Here is a 21,741-nt window from a genome sequence, read left to right on the forward strand (position 1 = left end):
GTCACCTAACAGAATCGAAGAGAGAGATGTGCCGCGGAGGTTTGGTTTGGTGTACATAGTAAGTCGTGTTGACGCTGGTGGTGTAGAGGCTGCTTGGTAGTAATCGTGTTGGTCATGACGATGATGCTGGATAGTAGTCGTAGACTCTTGTTGCTGATGTGGCGACGGCGGTGGTCATCGTTGGCTGGACGAAGCTGTTGAAGTGGTCGCTGGCTACTTGTTGCTGCTGCTGTCGTGTGGTACACGGAACAGATCTCAAAGAGAAACTGGACCGAGACAAATTTGGTGGGTATGAGTTGATCTATTTATAGAGTATATCAGAAATATACTCTATCACGTGACCTTATTAAGGGCTGTGATTGGTCAGTTTGCGTTCTGGCTGGAACGGTTCGAAGAAGTTGCCGATTCGAATAATGATCAGTCACGTGATGACAAGGAATGGGTTCTCTACTACGCTCACATTTATTTATATTTAAATGAGAAGATTGTATGTAATGGCGATAGTAGTTTTGTATCTAATGGCGATAGGTAGTTTTGTATCTAGTGACGATAGGTAGTTTCACTACATATTGATTACCAACCTCCAGCCTGTTGTTAATATGGGGTCCTAGTCTGTGTATGAGTAAAGCTTCCTTAATTCTTAAATTACCCAAATTTCTCTCATTGGCCTCAATTGTGACTGTTATGCTTTTGTCAGTGTTCCGGCATCTGTCTAGATGCTTTCTGAAGGAGGAGGTTCTCGTGTTCAGATGTTCTTTGATATAGACGTCTAATGGTCTTGTTGTGCTACCAACATAGAACTTGTTGCATTTGTTACATTGTATTCTATACACAGCATTTACTCGTTGGCATAAATCTGTGTCACGGATGGGACAATTTGTTAATGTGCATTGATTGTTGTCCCTTATTAGTTTCTTTGCGAGATGTCCTCTCAGAGAGGGGCCGGAGTGGGCTAGTTGTATGTCTAGCCCTTCTCTTCTTATGGCTCTTCAGATGGCTGTAGTTATCCTCTCACTAAAATGGGGTATTTTAAGGAAGCATGTGTTGCTGGGTTTTCTATGTGTTCGGTGTGTTGGTCGTCTTGGGCACTTAAGCCAATTTACAATGGATCTAGGATACCCGTTGGTTTTCAATATATCTAGGAAGCGTGTAGTGTGGATCACCTTGTCCTCCATTCTGCTGCATTTGCCTTGGATGCGTGCAAGTTCATTTCTGGCGTATCCTATTTTGGCACCGAGTGGAAGTGCTGAATTGTATTGAACAAACATATCTCTACTGGCTGCTTTCCTGTAGAACTTGGTGTGTATCTCCCCTTCTTCTGTTATATTCAATTTGAAGTCAAGTAATGATAGTGATCCAGTGATGTCAGGATGTTCTATAGTGAACTTTATGTTCATGTCCATGTTATTGAATGTCGTTAATATTCTCTCGGCCTCTTCACGGAAGGTTGAGTATGAAGATGTCATCTACGTACCTGGTGAAGAAGGCACATGAGCGGCAGATGTTGAGTGCTCGACATTCCAGATGGTTCATATAAGTGATGGCTAGTAGGCCCGAGAGACTGGATCCCATGGGGAGACCTGTTGTCTGTTTGTATATATGGTCCTGGAAAGTGAAGTAGGTGTTGTCCACGATGATGGACAAAAGTTAGTGTATATCAGCTGCGGTAAGTCTGAAGCATTGGATGTTGGGCGCTATTATGCAGTCAGTCAATAGGTTGACCGCCGAGTGGGCTGGCACCATTGTGTACATTGAGAGAACGTCAAAACTAAAGGCATATCTGTTTTGCCTGAGTTGATCTAGGGGTAATTAGTGCAGTCTTTTGATGACTTTGTTAGAGTTCTTGACGTGTCCCGAAAAGGTGGCGAGTATGGGTTTCAGGATATGAGAAAGTAGCCAGGATATTTTATATAGAGGTCTTTCAACACTGGAGACAATGGGTCTAATCTGGATCGTGTTGCTAGTCTTGTGTGTTTTAATGAGGTGATAAAATCTGGGTAATCTACTGTTCTTTGTGATGAAGTTGTTCTTGAATTTATTATGTATTTGTCTCCGTCTACAGATGTCTGTCCATGCGGTGTTAATTCATCCTCAATCCTGGTCGCAGTTATATCTGTCACTTCAGAATATAGTCTGTCATTGCTTAAATGTTCTTGTGCCAGTCTATCATATATTTCACAAGAAACCACGCAGAGATTGGTAATCAATATATTATTTAGCTACATCTGGATGCATGTAGGTTCAATTTTGATATGCTCATCTATTGTTTATAACAAAAAAAAAAAGAGAAGAGGAAAACAAAGGGGGGAAAAAACGAAGCTGCACGTATAATACATAACTTAGAAGCAGTGTTACAGATGTACCAACACACACGAGATTGAGACATATCCGACCTCACGCACTTCTCATGAGGAATTCCGGAAGGAGCTTCGTGAGACCACTACTGAGGCACTTCCGAAAAAAAGAAAACTGTTAGAAAACAGTTTATAGCAGAGACTCCACCTAAGAATATCTGAAGAAGGAATTGTATTCCGAAATATCATCGGACTATGGATAACTAAATTACAACAGGAATATAGTCCATTTTTTTGTGTTATAGTGCATTGTTGTACCATTCAAAACTTTTTATTCTTTATATATATATATATATATGTATATGTTTGTATGTATGTACTTCTCACATCTTGGATGTTTCTCAGGGCAAGAATGGTAGGACCAAAAGAGTGTCTAGGCACCTGAAACAATTAGTGAAACCATAGTATATGTTCTCAAGTCATACTTGCTCATGAGTGATGGTTGAGTGAACTTTGTACTTTGCTTAAATGTAAGCATACAATATTTATTACTGTAAAATAATTCTAGACTTCAATGGAAGTACTGTAATGTCAGCTGTACTGACACTCAAATTCAGATTATATATAGTGTGTGTGTGAGAGGGGGGGAGGCAGAGAGAGAATTTCTTTTCATTTACCTAGAAGTGATAAATTACAGAGCTCACTACATAAATGTAGAGTATTCTTTAATGCATCATAACTGAAAGGCTCATAAATCCATTTCTCCAAGTTTCATGTTTCTGATTATTCATCTGATAATCCAAGCCTTTTTTCTCTCAAATCCAATAATCTCATCTTATATTCATCATCATTTAACATCTATATTTCATGATGGCATAAGCTGGACAGTTTGATATGATCTGATGGTTCTAAAGACTGCATTGCACTCAGTGTCTGCTTTGGTATGATTTCTATAGCTAGATGATCTTCCTTTACTACTTTACAGTGTGTACTGGGTGCTATTTTAATGGCACCAGGACTAGTGAGGTCACAAGACAGCCTACAAGACTAAGATCCCCTTGGCAGTGGATTTATGCTACTGGATAAGAGAAAGAGAGAAAGGGACAGAACAGAACAGGTTTCTTGCATTAAAGGAGCAACACAGTTACTCACATTATTGAAGAGAGGTCAGGAGTGTCCAGGATAGAGTTGGAAGGAGATAAAATAGTGATGATTATGTGTTAGACTGGGGATTCTAAGTACAAGGTGAGTAGAAGTGAGTGAAACAGAACAGGGAGGACAGGTGGGTAGAGGTATGAAAGAGTGAAGGATGGTTAGAAACTGGGAATGGATGAGGGTTGAACATAATGAAGAGCAGGTGTTGAGATGTTAAGTAGGAACGGTAAGGAGAATTGGTAACAACAGTAGAAATTGGGCAGAATTGAAGTGGGTTGAGGGTGACTAACAGGGGAAACATGTGGTGGTGGAGGAGTGATAATTTAGTGGCTCAGGAAGGAGATCAATATAAACTGTTGGGGGAGAAAACAGTGTTAGGAATGAAAGATGGATAACAAGTGAAACGCTTCTAGATAGTAAAAGGGGTAAGTGGTATAAAAGAAAAGCTGGTGAAGTATGCAGTTTTTGTTCATTTAATTACTGCTGCAGAATATGGCAGTTAGAGAAACAATGAGAAGTGGAAATGTTTTGAGGAGAAAATTAGGCAGGGGAAGGGCAATTGTGCAGATACATACTGTGCCCTCTAAATCTCCGTTTCACCAAATTGGGCTGGTCTTCTCAAGTGCTGCATGTCACCAGTTTCCCCCTGTTCCTTTGTCATACCTCCAAGAGGCTCAAGATCCTGAGATTAGCCTTCACCAATTCATCCCATGTCTTCTTGGGTTTCTCTTTTCTGCAAGCTCCATCCATATTAAGTGTGGCACTTCTCAAACAGCTGTCCTCATCCACACACATCACATATCCATGCCAGCATAGTGGGTGGGGAGGTGCACTATATCTGATTCCTCTTAAACCCAGTTTTTCTCTCAGTACTTTGTCATTCATGCACACTTATATTGCGCATCCAGTAGAGCATGCTTGCTTCATTTCTTTCCAGTTTTCTCAAGTCCTCTGCATTCAAGACACATGTCTTGTTACTGTGCAGCATTGCAGTTTTAACACAAGCATTATACAATCTGCTTTTCACTCTAAGAGAGAAAAAGACCTTTGTTGCCAGCAGTGGTAGAAGCTCCTTGAATTTTTTTCCAACCTGCTCTTACCCTTTTTACTATACTTTCTGAACAGTAGCCTTCCTTGGTAATTACATCCCCTGGATAATAAATAACATTGACTACTTCTAGTGAGCCATCCAGGTATTAAAGAGAATCTATTTCTGGAATGCTTATAGTATGTACTGCTCAAGAACATCTGTCATAAATGAAGCTTACTTTCTCTGTTGTCTGTCTGTAATTCCTCTCCATCAATTATGTGTCCATAGTTTACATTGCACACTACATATGGCATTTATACATACTTCTTTTTTACATATTGAGCTAGGCCATTGCCCTGAAGATACTAGAGTCTTATCTTCTTTCTTACTCACCTTTGTCTTTGCTAAATTTACTTTGAGGCCTCTTGATTCTAGGTTTACCTCTCTAATTTTCTTATAGATTTGGTTCTAAGAACTATATGACCAGCATATAAGAGTTCCTATGGACAGCCAATCTTAAACTCCTCTGTGATAGCCTGTAAGACTATGATGAATAAGAGGGGACTAAGGACTGAAGCTTGATGGACTCATACCCTCACATCAAATTCATCAGTAAAATTGCTTTTGATTCTCACTTTACTTACTGCATCTTTGTACACAGCTTGTACAGCCCTCTTAACCAATCCCTTTAAACATCATTTCGTCAGTGACCACCAAACTACTGAACGTGGTACCTTGTCAAACGCCTACTACAAGTCAACAAAAACTAGGAAAATCCATTTATTCTCAGCCAAATATTCTCTTGCAGGTGCCTCACCAAGAAGATTGCATATGTGGTACCACTTTCGGGCACAAAGGCAAACTGCATTTCATCTAGAGCTACTCTGACATGGATCAGTTATGTTATAACTCCCTCTGTGACTTTCATAACCTGATCCAATAGTTTGATTCCTCTATAAATGCTTCTCTCTAAGGCATCTCCTTTGTCTTTTTAGTAGTTTACAATGATACTGTTATGCAGCCATTAGATATGACACCTTCTTGTATAACCTGATTAACTATCCAGATGGTAATCATGTGTTCTACCTCATCAGATATTTTGAGCATCTCTGCAACTAACCTTGGTGAATCTGCAGCTTTCCCTCTCTTCATGTCCTCAACCACTTTATTTAGCATGTTTCAGTCAACTTGAGTTTTTGGCCTCTTTGTAGTTCAAGTTGAGGTTGCCCCTCTTTATCCCATTTGTTATCCACATACAGCAACATTTCATAATAGCACTTTCTACATCATTATCTTGTCTTTCATATCAATGAAGAGCATGTCTTCATCATTCCATATAACTTCTCAGCAATAACATTTCAGTTCCCTCCACACATATTTCGCAATCCTGTGCACTTCACATCTCTGATTTTTAATGTTGCAGGACATGAATTGTTTGAATATATTTTGAAATATTATATAAAAGTTATAAAGAAAATATTAATCTTATGCTATTTTAAAAAGATCATGCAAGTGACAATATTTTAACGTTTTTTAAAATTATTTTCAAGAGAATACCATTACAAAAATTTTTTTTGGCATATTTGAAAAATATTCTAAAGTGAGAATGACTTTAAAAATGCGATAGATATTTTGTAAAAGACCCGTTCGTAACCTCAGTATGGAATAGTTTTTTCGAGTGCATTCAATGTATCTCCTCTTCAATGATTTGGCTGCTGTTTCTAGTACGCTCTGCTCCACATAACACTTATTTGCTATAAAGGACCCGAAATACCTGTTACGTGGTAGCAGGGCATGCAAGAAATAACAGCCAAATCTTTCCAAACTACAAAACAAAACTCTGTTGCTGGGAAACTTAGTTTCCCAGTGACCCACCTGGTCACGGATAGTCCAGTATATATATATACATATATATATATATATATGTATTTATGTATGTATGTATGTATAAGGCACAAGTGTGGCTGCATGGTAGGAAGTTTCCTTCCCAACTATATGGTCCCAAGTTCAGTCTCACTATGTGACACCTTGGCCAAGTGACTCCTACTATAGACTTGAGCTGACCAAAACCTTGTGAGTGGGTTTAGTGGATGGTGGAAATAAGTCCATTGCGTGTGTATGTGTATGTATGTGTGCGTATCTGTGTGTGTGTGTGTGTGTGTGTGTACTTGCATGTCTTTGTGCTGGTGTTTGTCCCCCACTGCCATTTGGCAACTGGTGTTGGTGTGTTTACGTCCCTGTAACTTAGCCGTTTGACAAAAAAGACCGAGAATAAGTACCTGGTTTAAAAGTGGTGGGGTTGATTAGTTCTCCTAAACCCTTCAAAGTGGAGCCTCAGCATGGTTGCAACCTAATGACTGAAACAAATAAAAGATAAAGAGAGGATTTAGGAATTAAGGAAGTCCAGACAAATACCTCAGTGAGCACTCTATGCATAAAACTTGGTTAACAAAACGTCAATGAAAGAAAATCAGAATCCATATTCAGTATGTGATGAGATATTATATGCACAAAGAGTGGTAATACCTGAAGCGCTGCAATACAGAGTATTAAAAGACTTCCGTGTAGGACATCTGGGGATTGTCCAGATGAAGAGCCTCATGAGGAGTTACATTTATTGGCCAAATATGGACAAGCAAATTGAGAGACTGCATTTCGTTTGTATATGCCCAATTTTACCACACTTAAAACATGTTTTATCTTTGAAGGGACAATCTTTCCTCAAATGTCAGTCTCCACAACCATTGCACCGTTTTGAATTTATATATTTTCTTCTATCTGTACTTTCTTTATGCATTTGTACATTCTTATTATTGTCTTCTATTTTTCTTGTATCATCTTGAAGATTTATTATTTGTTGGCATTCCTCAGCCACTTTCTGCAAGGTTAGTTTCACATCTTGATTCAGCTTTGATAATATTCTTTTTCTAATTTATGCATCTTCCATTGCCACCTTTAATGAATATTAGGCACTTGAACATATCTGGCGTTAATTCTTCCAGCTTGAACCTTTCGCAAGCCTTATTAACCATACCAGCATATGTTACAAAATCTTCGGACTCGTTTTTCTTTAGGTTTAAACATCTCCACCGAATGTTAAACTGCGAACTTTTCTTGCTAAAAATATTAGTCAAAATATTTATCGTTTCATCAAAACACAATTCCGCGGGCTTTCTCAGCAAAATAAAGTTACAAAAACTTAAGCTTTCGCAAAAGAAGTCTTACCTTCCTTTCACTAGACCATCCCTTACATTCCTCTCTGAATATGCCTTTGTATCGTCTGTAAGATGCAGTAAAAGTAGTTCCTTCATCCAGTTTGTAGTGAAATTCTTCGATGGAATTTGCAACACCGTCCGCTGAAAAGGATTCTGTCATATTTCTCGACTGCAGTAACAATTCTGTTAACATATGTAGTTGCTGCTGTTGCTGCTCTTGTTGTTTGACAACTACTTTCATCTTGCTTGCATGTGTCCCCTACTTCTGCAGTTATAACATATTGGCAGTCTCCCCTCCACCACAACTCTCAGTCGAGTCTCATCGCGGAGTACCAACTCTTCCACTATTTTATGTAAATCTGGCAGGGTTATGTGGATCATGACTTCCAGGCCATAACTCCACCAGTTGATCTCTCTTGACTTTTCCACTTTTAACACCTCCACTTCATCTTCACAGTTGTAGAGGATGGCTGCCACCAGCCATTCCTCGTCTATCTCCGGGGGCACTCTCTTTATTCTAACTCTTGCGGCACACTTCCCGCAGTAAGTCAGTAAGAGTGCCCACTTTGCTGTTCTTCAATGACTAGCTTTCACATCCACTATTTATACATATTGGACTAGCTTACTTATCGTCTGGGAGCATCCACACAACAAATACATTCATAAACACCAACTCAAGGAATACTAGTGGAATATTCCCAACAAAACTTCTGTCAAATGTAAACATAACAAGCTAGATATTGTTGTTTGGGACAGAGGGGCAAAGGTATGTACCATCATAGAGGTCAGCTGCCCTGCAGATATAAATGTCTATTTGAAAATCAAAGAGAAAGAGGATATTTATGGACAACTGCTTCGAAACCTTCAGTTTCTATATCCAGACTATGAATTCATATTCATACCAATAATAATTGGAGCACTAGGTTTTGTTAGTAAATGCTTAAAGGAGCATCTGGATAAACTGGGATTTTCAGAAAGAGAAATTGGCCAGCTGATTCGTACATTACAAGTGCAGTCTGTGAGTTGAACAGTAAAAATATGCAAGACTTTTCTCAAGTTCCAAATGTGAATTTGTTTGTGTTAACTACATTCCAAATATGGAGCCTTGTATCTTTGTTGGAAACAGGTTCCCTCCTCAGTGGAAGATTTATAATAAAATATAGAAGAGACATACATACATACATACATACATACATACATACATACATACATACATACATTAAACTTGGAAGGCAGCTCCTTGAGCAGCATTCCTTGTCTGATAACCTTAAACACATGCCCAAAGAGGTTGTACAACTCTATTGCAACATATCATCAGATGAAAGAATGAACGTATATGAGCAGAAGACCATGCATGGATATGTTAGTAAAAAGTTCCAGGGTGATAATAACATTGAATCATCAAAGCAGTCTATCATGGACCAACAATCAGATTACTATCTCACACTTTGAAGGGTATGTGCTTGCAATCCTGGAACAGGAAATATCAACCAGATACTTGATGCACAAAAGGAACAGAGATGCAGGAAAAGCAGTAAAATGTGACAACTGATGCAGACTTTGTGGAATTAAGATATCATTCACATCATAAGCAGTTGTCAGAAAATGTCATCATGATATTATCTACTGTATAATGAGATCCGTCGAAAGGATAACCTTGAAGGCAAAGAAATATGAACCCACAGTATGGTGGGAGCCATAGCCACTCATAACAAAAAGGAGCTCTAGTGGAATGTCCCAGTGAAAACCTCAATAAAACGTAAACACAGTAGACCTGATATAATGATTTGGGACGGAGAAGAGAAATTGTGTACAGTTGTGGAAATCAGCTGCCCAGCAAATGTTAACATAAAGCTAATGGTTAATGAAAAAGAAAATACGTATGCTGAACTATTGAGAAATGTGCAGTTACTCTATCCAGATTACAAGTTCAGGTTTATACCTGTAGTTATTGGGGAACTGCCTAAATACCAATCTTGAGAAAACCAGAAAGGAGAAAGCTGATTTGAAGACTACAGATCCAAGCCATCACTGGAACTGTAAAAATCTGTAAAACTTTCCTGAAGATTATCATTTAAGTATATATAAGCATGTCTAGATATGCAAGTATATGTATGAAAATACATACATAAAACAAAACATACAAATCTGCACGTATACATACATACAAATAAAAATATCCCATTGTTGATGTTGAAATTCCAATGGAGACTTGGATCTATGTTAGAAACCGACTCTTTCTCTATTGGCAAGAAATCTTGAAATAAAACTGAATAATGGCATACAATTATGTGAATAAACAAATAAAACTGCTTGGATTTGATATACAAAATATATATACATGTATATAAGTAAATAGAGGGAAAGCAAAGACTAAAAATTTTCAGACAATGATAATCAAGTATAAATATATAGATATTTATATATTAACAGAGCACACTTACACAGAGTACAAATGACTGAGAAAATTAAAGGGGTGAGGTGTGACGTTAAAAGTCCAACAGCTGTTTCTGGGGATTTGGAGATCCATCATAATGTTGGCAGATGTAGTTCACCAGAATATGCAACCAGTAATGAAAACAAATAAACATTGGATAAATTGAGTCTCCATCTACAGGGTTGCAAAAAGTCTAACTTTTCAGATCATGATACAGAAAAGTTTAAAGGTGGAATGGTTAAATGTGGAAGGCAAGGAATAGTGGTAGTGTAAGGAGTGTGGAAGCAGGGAAGGGTAAGAGATAATAGAGTTGGGAGATGAGTGGGAGGAGTGGGATGGGTAGTATTTGAAAAGTGGTCAGTTGTTGTTGGGTTTGTTAAAATTTTGGGATAAGGGCTATAGAACAAAAGGAAGTTGAGATTGTGAGAAAAGGAAGAGGCAATTATTAAAGGAAGTGAAAGGGTCCATTAACAGATGCTAGTAGGGTGGCAAAGGGGAAATCAGAGAAAGAAGTTAGATTGGCAGCAGAGGGAGATTACTAAGGTATGTAGAAAAGTATGAGAGAAGAGAGAGGGAGGTGGACAGAGAGGCAGAGAGGGAGAGGTAGGTTGGTAGTCATGGCAGCAGTAGTTAGTGCTAGATGGTTTAGGTTGGAGGGAGGGATCAGAGAATGAAGGTGGGTTGGTGGCAGAAGGAGAGTACTGAGGTATGGAGAAGTGTATGAGAGTAAATTGGAGTTGGATAGAGAGGAAGGAAGAGGTGGATAGGTTGGTAGGTAAGGCAATAGGATAGATGCAAGTGGTTTCAGTTGAAGAGGAGATAGATGACAGGAAAAGAATATATATGAAGATTGGTTGGCTGTATGGGTGGGGGTACTGAGTAAGAGGAATGTGCAAAGGTAATCATAAGAAGAAAGAATTCAGTAGAAAGGGTGATATTAGTGAAGGGGGTATATTGCTTGTACAATCAAGTTGTACCTTAAGGTTAATCATAAGTAGGGTGAATTGTAATTAGGAGATTACATATATTTAACAAAATGAGCAAATGATGAGTAGAACCTGTGCTTATAAGAGAGGATTACATCTGAGAATTTATTAAGTAATGAGGAATTGTGGTTGTGAACGATGGTGAGTGACCCTTAAACACAGTTTACAAATGCAGAGGTTAGTGATGTATAGAGGAATCTCACTTATGATGGACCAGGATAGGGTATAGGGAATGTTTTGGGATTTGAGGTTGCTAAGGAGGTAAATAATTTAGAAATTTGGATTGGACAAAGAGTTCATGCATGCTCAATAGCAGCACTTGAAATCAACAGTGCTGCCAATGTAAACCCTAGCTTGGTGGGAGCATGGTGTTACTACTTGGCATTTGTAGATTACATTTTTGTGTAGACAGAAACCTCCAAGAGGGCAGAGTTGAAACACCTGGAATTTGCACATTTTCCTGCCTGCCCTGCAGTTGGAATTGATCACTAGGAAGGTCAGGTCCGAATGGTCAGTTGCCAGCAAAGAAGAATGGGAGATATTATCAGTATCTGTGTTGGATTGGGAGGGGGTACCACTGCTAGTTTACGTGATCATATCAGTAGCACTATGGGGAGAAGCATTAAGGGTGGTATTATTGAGTTGGGTAGGGTTACTAAGGGTTGTATTATTGCAACTAGATGGGTTGGGGTAGAGTTCAGTCAGATAGATTGTAGGGTCTAAGAACAGGCATTGAAGTTTGCATCTGTTAGAGGAAGCAATTATGGATCCTAACTTAGGTGTGGTGATGTAGGAGATTTTAATAGATGATTTATTGAAGAAAGGGTAATATTTAGGCTGGGAAATTAGAGTTTAGAATTTTAAAGAAAAGTTTAGGTAGGGATTTAACTTACCTAAAAGGTGGCTGTCAGACTTGTAACACCATACCTTCGCCCCTTTAATTTTCTTTGTTGTTTCTACTCTGTGTAAGTTTGCTCTGTGAACATATACATATCTACTTGAATATTCATTGTCTGAAAATTTTCGGTCTTTGTTTTCTTTCTATTTACTTGTATACATGTACATATATTTTGTTTATCAGACCCAAGTAGTTTATTTCTTTATTTGCATCATTATTTCCATATCTGCTCACCTAGATTCATCTTATAGTCACTCTTTACCCCCACATATTTGGTCCCTTGTAAAGAGGTCAGAGTGTAGGTTCAAATCATTTGAGCACTGTAGCGAATCTTCTCTCTCAGTTATATATACATGCAAATGCGAACGTAGCAGATAACATCTAGCTTTCAGCTGCATCTTGGGACCCTGTTGTGTCCACCACTCCGATTGGTTGGTAGAGGCGCTCTTTTGTCTCTAGTTCTGTTTCGCACCAGGCTGCAGACCAACCAATCATAGCCTTCCGATAAGGTCACGTGGAATGGTTTTCTAAACCCCTCTGTGAGCTGATTTTTCTCTATACAAAAGCCAGCTTCGTCTGAGCTAGGTCGTCACGGCTTCAGACCTTCTGAGATCTAGCCATTGACCACAGAGCACCAACCAGCCAGTTTCCAGCGACGACATGACTCCGCTCTACTGGAGAATCAACACCACCGTTCAACTGTTTACTACAAGCTTTGTCACCAGCATCTACACCGACGTCTCTACGTACACACTGCCAACAGCGCCCGCACAGTTTCTCTCAACACTGTTTGTGTGAATCACTTCACCATGAATAACAGCCAGAACTCAACCAGTGAGAACCATTTGTACCAAGTAACCGGTCGCAGCATCGTAGCCTCAACTTCTTCTCACGACATGTGACTCTTTGGCTCTGCTATTCGGCCCCAACCTCTTATGTACAGACTTTCAACTACTGTGTACCTTCACTAAGAACTGGGATTTCTTATCCTTGTGTTCAGGACACTTAACGTCCTTGGTATAGACTCTTTTCTATGCTTTGTATTCTCTCGCACTCACACATACATGTTTGTATCCACACACTCTTTTGTTTACATGACGGCCTGTCTTATATTGTGCTATTATTATGTCACATTCACTCACACGCACATACAGTTTAATGCTCCAATAAAACCTTTCCCTTTATACTTCTTTACCAGTTGTGTCTCTCTCTTTTCCTTGTTGGCACTTCATCACATTCACTTGTGAGTTCTTATTTATATATTTTGTGTCAACCGTGCGATGCGTTAAAAGAAGCCTTTCCTTCGTCACCATTCTCCTTGGTCGCATGGTCATCTACAGCACTACTAAGTGTTTTCTATATTGATAATCTCTGGATTTCATCTGGTGATCTAGTGAATCTATATATGTCTGTGTATGTGCATGTGTGTGTATGTATGTATGTATGTATGTATGTATGTATGTATGTGTGTATGTATGTATGTGCATATGTATACATATAGTATTGCAATATGTCAAGAAGTGTGGTATTGTGCTGCCTACAGGTCCCAATTAAGTAGGTATAATTCAATAACTTTCTTAGTCTTGTACACTTGAAGTGTACCTTGCTTTGGAATTCAGAAGATGATTATAGTGAAAGACAGAGGTGAGAGAAGACTGTCATGTTGTAGATTTAGCACAGATGACAGAAAGGAAAGGCTAAAGAAAGAAAACTAAAGTATAATCAGCGAAAAGTTAAATGAGATAATTGCATCATTGTTAAATTATGTAGGAGTCTTGATTCATAGCAGACATTTAGAAGGGCAAGTGTATTTTGTTTTGATCCTAATAAAAATGTTGACCAAAACCAGTTGATTTGATAATAAGAACATCATACAACAATAAAATATAGATTCTTTTCTTTTCTACTCTCAGCACAACATTTTTGGGGAGGGAGCCAGTCGATTAGATTGACCCCAGTACGCAACTGGTACTTAATTTATTGACCCCAAAAGGATGAAAGGCAAAGTCAACCTCAGCGGAATTTGAACTCAGAATGTAAAGACAAACGAAATACCACTAAGCATTTCACCTGGCATGCTAATGTTTCTGCCAGCTCGCCACCTTCAATAAAATGTAGATTATATAAATAGAAAAACTTTACTATAAAAGGTAAAACATGAATTTATTTTGTTTTCAGAGTGTCAAAAACTTGAAGAACGGGACCTCATGATGATTAGCAAATTGTTGGGAAGAAAATGGTGGCAAGTAGGTGCGTATAAAATAACTTTACCAAATTGATTTCTATAAAGGTAAATTTTAACTGAAAATTTATCTGAAAAGTTGTGTATATTACTCATATTTAATAAAACATTTACAAGATTTAACATAGTAGTAAGGACAAATGACACAATAAATTAAATATTGTTTCTTGGGGTATGAAACAAAAATATCTCATTCTGTTGGGGCAGATATGTCTGTGTTTGGGAATGGTTTTGTTTGTGTTACTTTTTTTATTGCATTTACTGATAGAGGCTGGAGGGTGGTGGAATTTAACCCTGTTTTGATAGTATTATATGCTTTCAAAGATATTCTTTTCTAAATATGCCTGTCTAGCTAATTAGAACTTGATACTGCCAGTCAACCCCTCTCAATTATCACTATGACATGTATAGTTAAATTTTGGGTAGAAATCAAAGATCAATGACATGCATGATCAAAGTCACTGTCACCTGACTATCCATCTGGTTAAGGACTACACTTTCACTGACATGCATGTGGTGCAATGTTGTAGTTTTGACATGTTGCTATACGTCCATTGTCCAGTTTCCATCTAGGTGAGCATGACACCAGTTTCCATCTAGGTGAGCAGTGGTTACTTGTAAATGGTGTAATGTTGCAGTCTACACATGTTGTTGTCTCCCAACTATCCAGTCTAGTTGAAGATCATACTTAAATGACATGCACTGGTTAACTGTGTGTGGTGCAACATTACTGTCTAGACACACCATGTCTCTCTATTGTTCAGTTTTCATCTAGTTGAGAACTACTACACTTTACTGACATGAAGTGGTTAATTGGTGTGGTGCAGTGTTGTAAACAAGATATGTTGTAGTCTTTCCACTGCCCAGTCTAGGTGAGGACTACACTTCACTGACACGTGGTGGTTAATTGTATATTGAGCAGTGTAGGTATCTTTTATATTATTAATGTTGTTATTACTGTTGTAGTAATTCATATTATTGTATTTGTTGTAGGTATCTTCTTAGGAATCAAAGTTGTTGAACTGGAAATTATCAGAGGTGATTGTCCACTTGAAATTATACATCAAAGTTTCCAAATGTTACACAAATGGTTAAATCGTAGTGCAACTGGGGAATGCACAGTTAACCTCCTAAGAAAAGTTCTTGAAGAAGCTGAATGTTTTGATGCACTTGATTACCTTCAGAAAAATCAGGAATTTCAATGTAATTGCTGATTATGAGTGTGTATTTTAACTTAGAATGGAGGAGTGTGAGGGAGAAAGATAAACTTTAAAAATAAAGATAAACATTTATATCCTGCAGTGTAATGTTGATATAAGTACCTTTTCTAACACTTCTATAGATCACTTTCCTCTGTTTAGTCAAGATTCAAAACCCAGTCCACACACCTGTTGCTTGTCAGATGAATGTCTGATCCTTTGTCTTTTATCTCTATGTTGGGAAATAAATGAGAAACACCTGCCGGCCCCACCCCTCCAGATCAATTTATTGTTTTAGGTCTGACCTACTGTCCGAACCTTATATAACCAATTGAAAAGTTTGCTTCAACATCTTTGGTTTTCAACCAGCTAACTGAGAGCATATCTATCCTTGCACTTTTCAGTCGTCTGACAAAGAGCATTAGCTGAATGGAAAGGGACAACGCAATTTTGACCCTTTGTTCCTCTTTGTCAGCAGACCATAACTTGGCTTACACACACAGCTTCCAACACACACTAAGAGAGCACGAACAACACATTATACCATTGTCATCTATACAACTACTACTATGTCTGTGATACTAACCACTGCCAGCTAATAAATCTGTAAATATCGTTCTTTTCTTTCAATGTTCTTATTACACTGCCTCATCCTACTTTCAGCTATCTACATGTAACAACCCCAATGCTGAAAAAGAATTACTATTTCTATATGTAGTAACTTTTCATCTGTGCATTACAATTCATAACTCTCACATGAGAAACACAACCGTACATTACATTTGGTAACCCAGCACATCTCTATTAGATTTGGTGACCTCACATACTTGTATGTTGCATCTGATGACCTCAGCATAAGAAACATATCGTATCATTACACTTCTATTGTTATATAGAAAGTTTTAATAGTCTTTGTGTTACATATATACTTCCTTCATTATAGCTTAGGGTACAATAGCCATTTTATATCTATATCAATTCTCTTAATATCTTTGTTATAATATTTCTTTTATATGATGTACGCTAGTCTCTACCCTTTTTCTCTCTCCTTGGAACATGTATATGATGTACCTTAGGACCAAGTTTCCCTCCCTTCACCCATTCTTTCTCCCATAACAATTCTGTTATATGAAGTACCTTCGGGCCTAATTTCTCTCACCCTTCTCGCTCTCTCTTTCTCAGTTTATCTATCTATCTATCTAACACTTCTTTTATATGATGTACCTTAGGGCTTAGTCTCTCCCTTTCCCTTTCCTAATAACATTACTTTTAAATGTACTTTAGGGTCTATTCTCCCTTCCCACTCCTTTCCTTGCTCTTTATGTATGTAGATTTCTGTAAGTTCATTGTCTTGATGAACTGTATCAGTAACAACTCGAGAGTTACCTCCTTCCAGTCATTTCAAAATAAGGTGTATGCATTTCAGTTAAGTACATTTTATATCTATTCAGATGTCTTGATAAACTAGGCTTTGTAAACATAATGCTAACAAAAACAGAGGACACTATAGTGAAAAAGAGATGGAGAAGATAATATTGTTTTTGGGAATAAGGGCTGAATACAATTGATGATAGTAGGCATTGTGGAGAAACTGAATGAAAATGGCAGAGAGAGAGAGAGAGAGAGAGGAGGCGAGAGGCATTCCCCTCTCCTCCACTCCCTCTTCCCCTTGCTGGTTTGGCATCTACAGACTAGTTTCGGTGTAGTTGCCTCTTATCAATGTAGAGTAGCTGAACTCAGCAGGTGTCGCTGCTGACCATCTGTTCGAAGGATTATTTACCTAAATTCAGTGAAATACATCCACTGGTTTTCAAAAATAGAAATATTAATATTTCTAAATCTCTCTAAAGGAGACTACGGCAGTGGAACTGGATATTAATAGTTACCACCAAGCTAACATGGCAGTCCAGAAAAATAGGATGAATGCTGCCGTTGATTAGCTCCAAGAGGCCATCGCCTCTAGCTACTCTACATTGATAAAAGACAACTACCCCAAAACTAGTCTGCGGATGCCAAACCAGCAAGGGGAAGCTACTGACCTACCCTGTTCGAAGGTTATAATGGACACAGGTTCGTGTGTCACATAGCTAGCTAAAGGCAATGGCCTCTTGGAGCTAATCAATGACAGCATTTGTCCTATTTTCCTAGACTGCCATGTTAGCTTGGCGATAACTATTAATATCCAGTAACACTGCCGTAGTCTCCTGTAGAGAGATTTAGAAATATTAATATTTCTATTATATCAACAATGATAATTATAATAATGATTACAGTAATGCTTTTAATTGCAACCTGGATGATATGGGGGGAATTGGTGTGCTTAACACCAACAGTGACTCTAGAAATATCAAACATACTGCTAATAATCAAATTACCCTTAACAACCTTATCTTAGTGCCATTTACACTATGTAATTTTAGAAATAAATTCCAGTTCCCTCTGAATAATAAGTGCCTGACTAAACACATTGTGTATAAATGTAATATTTATACTAACTAGAACACTTTTACCAATGTGGGTTCAACCACTTCCTCTTTCAAACTAAAATTTTATAACCACACTCACACCTTTAAATGAACAGATAAAACTAAAACCACATCACTTGCTACAAAAATCTAGGAGTAAAAAGATAAAGATGTCCACTGCAATATTACCTAGAGTTTTGTGAAACATGCTAAGCCTTTCTTTAGCAATAGATATATTTGGAACCTCTACTGAATGGAATTATTAGAAATCCTGAAATGCTCAGATGAAGTTATCAATAATTAAGACAAACTTAGGATTAAATGCCTGCATTCTATACAAAGAGGTCTACTCAGAAAATTTTCTAAAGAGTTAACATGATTCAGTATCAATTGTTTGTTAGATTGAATATAAATAAACCCCTTCTGACTTTCTTTTATCTTAAAGTCTATAACTGTAAATTATAATTCCTCCTCTTCCTGTTCTTAAATGACACCCACTTTATACATCGTATAAATTAAAACCTTTGTTTGTAACTCCACCTTATAGAAGTCAATATTTTCACCTCAGTTAATTTTACTTTTCTCCTAGTTCTGTGCTTTCTGGAAGAACAGCTTTCATGTAACTGAGATGTGATGTCAACCTGATATTTCAAATGGTCGCAGTCCTTTGGTGGCAGAGGTACCTTGTGACTTTTTACATAAATAATATATGAATTAACTATAGTTAGACATAATACTGGAGATATATGGATCATCATAACTTATATCAGGATTCCAGTAGTTCCACAGTAGAATTAAACTGCTTGATACCAAACATAATGTTTATAGTAAAAAAAGTTCACTATGGCAGTAACCGTTGGCTGCCATAGTGGATTGGGTCTTCCACAAATAGAAATTATGCATTGAGCATATTTGTTTCCTCCATGATAGTTTCAAAAAAAACTTTGCAGTAAAAATAAAAATAAATAGTTCAATGGTTGAGTACTGGGAGGTAGACTGTATTGTGGACTAGTCTTTTCTGTGAAATTACAAATTGTGGTTGATGTAGTAATCTTCAACCATGTTGTAATGTTTGCAATATCATATTTATCTATCACTTTCATTATCAAACTCTTCCTCGCCGACAAAGATTCATAAATGTCAATACGATTCATCCAAAGACAAATCACTGCTGTTTTCATTTATATTTTGTACATCATCAAGAGTAAAACCTTCAAAGTTGGAATCACTACTAGTGGATGCCGTATTGTTAAAAACTAAGTTATACACTTCTCTTCAAATGTTGAAAAAACCAAGAAGTCTCAAAAATTTCACTATCTTTATTTGAATAAAGGCAGGAAAAGCTTTATCTTGCATTATCTAAAAGCTACGAGAATTCAATAATGTGATATGTTTATTTTTTTAGCAATTTCATAGAGGAATCAGATATGGCTGGATTTGGCCAGTTCAAACAAATAAAAGGAGAATAATTTTTGGCCAGCTTTGGGGTCTAAACTTGTGGTTAGAACATTTCCAGAATTTCCTGATGGCCTCACTACATCTGATAGTGCAGAGCATACTTGGTTTGTTTCTGCATTTAAGGCCTACATCTTATTACCATGTAGTATTGTTGTTTATATATATAAGTAACATAGTTTGATTTTTTATTACCAGAGGTAAAAGCTTTCTGAACTTTCTCCTACCCGTTCTTACCAAAGCAACTATACTTTCAGAACATCTTGTATCACTGCAGACTAAGTCGCCTATCAGTTAGTTCTAGAGATCCTCCCAGGCATGAGAGAATCTGTTTCCACTATACTCATGCATATCTGCCATCTACAAAGTCTTTCTCTACATGAATTGAATATTTCTGTGTCTTCCTCTTTATTATGAAAGGATTGTCAAGAATTGGGATTTGTTTTGTCTTGGTTTTGGCATTATTTATTAAGTCTTTCTTTTACGTCCTGAGTTCAAATTCCGCTAAGATTGACTTTGCCTTTCATCCTTTCAGGGTTGATGAATTAAGTACCAGTTACATACTGGGGATCGATCCAATCAACTGGGACCCCTCCCCCAAAATTTCAGGTCTTGTGCCTATAATAGGAAGAATTATTTATTAAGTCTTTCTGATATTTTTGTCCCTAGAGGAATATTTTTAAATCTCCCAGATGTCATTACCTAGTTCAACCTATAACTACTGCACATATAGAATTATGTATTCTATATATAAAATGGTAAGAGAATAACTTAAGAGTAAACCAACTTTATTCAATTTTCCCTATCATTAAGAATATTTTTAAAGAGTTAATAGGTCTGAACAAAGGATTCTGAGTGTCACCTCCATAGAGATGACAAGAGATTGAGAAAATGTGGTGATATCATGCAAGACATGCATGTCCAACCTGTACCAGCTTGCAAGATGGGCATTAAAACATTGATGATGATTTACAAGGTTTTTCTATAACCCACTTTGCTTATGTCCTAAGTTGAAGATTACGCCACACTGATAAATTAATATTCAGTTTAGCCCTCAAGTCATGAAGGAATCATATTATAAAGAAACGATAAAATTATATAAAACTACACCCAAAACCAACCTATTCTTTTGAAGATATATATGTGTGTGTGTGTGTGTGTGTATGATAAAACAATTGAAACAAAAATATATGTAACATGAAAGAATATAGGGAAACTGAGGTACAAAAAAAAACATCTTTAGACAGAAACTAATTTTGTTAATAAACTTAGGAAAGCAATGAACTGGCAGAATCACTAGAGCATAGAAAAAATGCTTTGTTCTTCATTTCTGAGTTCAAATTCCACAAAAGTCAACTTTGCTTTTTATCCTTTCAATAAAATACCAGTCCAAGAAGTGGGATTGATGATGTCAACTAATCTCCTCCCCTCAAAATTGTTGGTCTTGAGTATGAACCAGAAATGATTAACATACTTGGGTTAAAAAAATAAGTAATAAGTTGGCTATGAAATAGATATTATTTAATAGAAATGGCAGTTACTGGCTACCCCATCCCTAATTCACTCTGTCTCACTCCCAGTACATAGTAAATCATCTCCTTGGGAACAATGACTTAAAGCTGAATGATTCAAACAAATCCCAGGGTAAAACATCACATTTTATTAAAATATTGTTGAATCACTGACTACATTACAAATAAACAAACCATAAAATCTCAGAATTAATTTAAAAAGAAACAACAATAAAAGTGTTGTTTTAGTTTCCTAGTTAGAACAAATGTAATGTATTGACAGGATTATTTTTAATAGAAAGACTTGAATGCTTATATTATGAAACAAAACTATTTAGTGATGTCAATAGAGAATTCAAAGTGGCATGTCACGTGAGCAATTTGTTTGTTTTTGAATGGGATTTGCTAAGACGCCGTCTATGTACTCAAACAGAATTTCTGTAATGCCCTCAGCATAAGGAAACACAAAACAGTAAAACTAGTGTTTTTTCCCCACCTTTAAAAGAAATGTATTGTGTATGTGCATCTTGTGGGATTTTAATGACTTGGTTGAAGTAGTGGCAAATGGTTTTCTCTGTAGGAATTAGACAAAAGCAGTATCCTCCTGTATTACATTATATATTTCATTAGATGAAATTTTATAATTATTAGTAGCATCAATAACATTCAAGTATGAATTGTCATCACAGAACACAGAAGAGTCAACACCATTATGAGATGAAATTTCTTTAACAAACAAGATCATCTTTTGCAATGTTGGTAGTCTTTAGACTGAGATACTTCTCTTCAGTTCCCCCATACATTTTTATTGGTTTCAAAACGAGTGTGGTACTCTTTTTTTTTTTTCTTTCTCT

General features: G+C 37.1%; 1 protein-coding gene across 2 annotated transcripts in view; it reads left to right on the top strand.

Annotated features, from left to right (window-relative positions):
• The window catches only part of LOC106875628 (E3 ubiquitin-protein ligase MIB2), a 61,850-nt gene extending 45,776 nt beyond the window's left edge, over positions 1-16,074 (top strand). For both annotated transcript variants that reach the window (XM_014923858.2, XM_014923857.2), the window contains exons 4-5: positions 14,194-14,265; positions 15,251-16,074. In XM_014923858.2, coding sequence (XP_014779344.1) covers positions 14,194-14,265; positions 15,251-15,471 — 293 coding nt within the window. In that variant the 3' untranslated portion in view covers positions 15,472-16,074. The remainder of the gene's footprint in view (positions 1-14,193; positions 14,266-15,250) is intronic.
• Positions 16,075-21,741: the final 5,667 nt, after the last annotated feature.

The sequence above is a fragment of the Octopus bimaculoides genome, chromosome 8 (genome assembly GCF_001194135.2).
Source record: "Octopus bimaculoides isolate UCB-OBI-ISO-001 chromosome 8, ASM119413v2, whole genome shotgun sequence".
In the NCBI taxonomy this organism is placed as follows: Eukaryota; Metazoa; Mollusca; class Cephalopoda; order Octopoda; family Octopodidae; genus Octopus; species Octopus bimaculoides.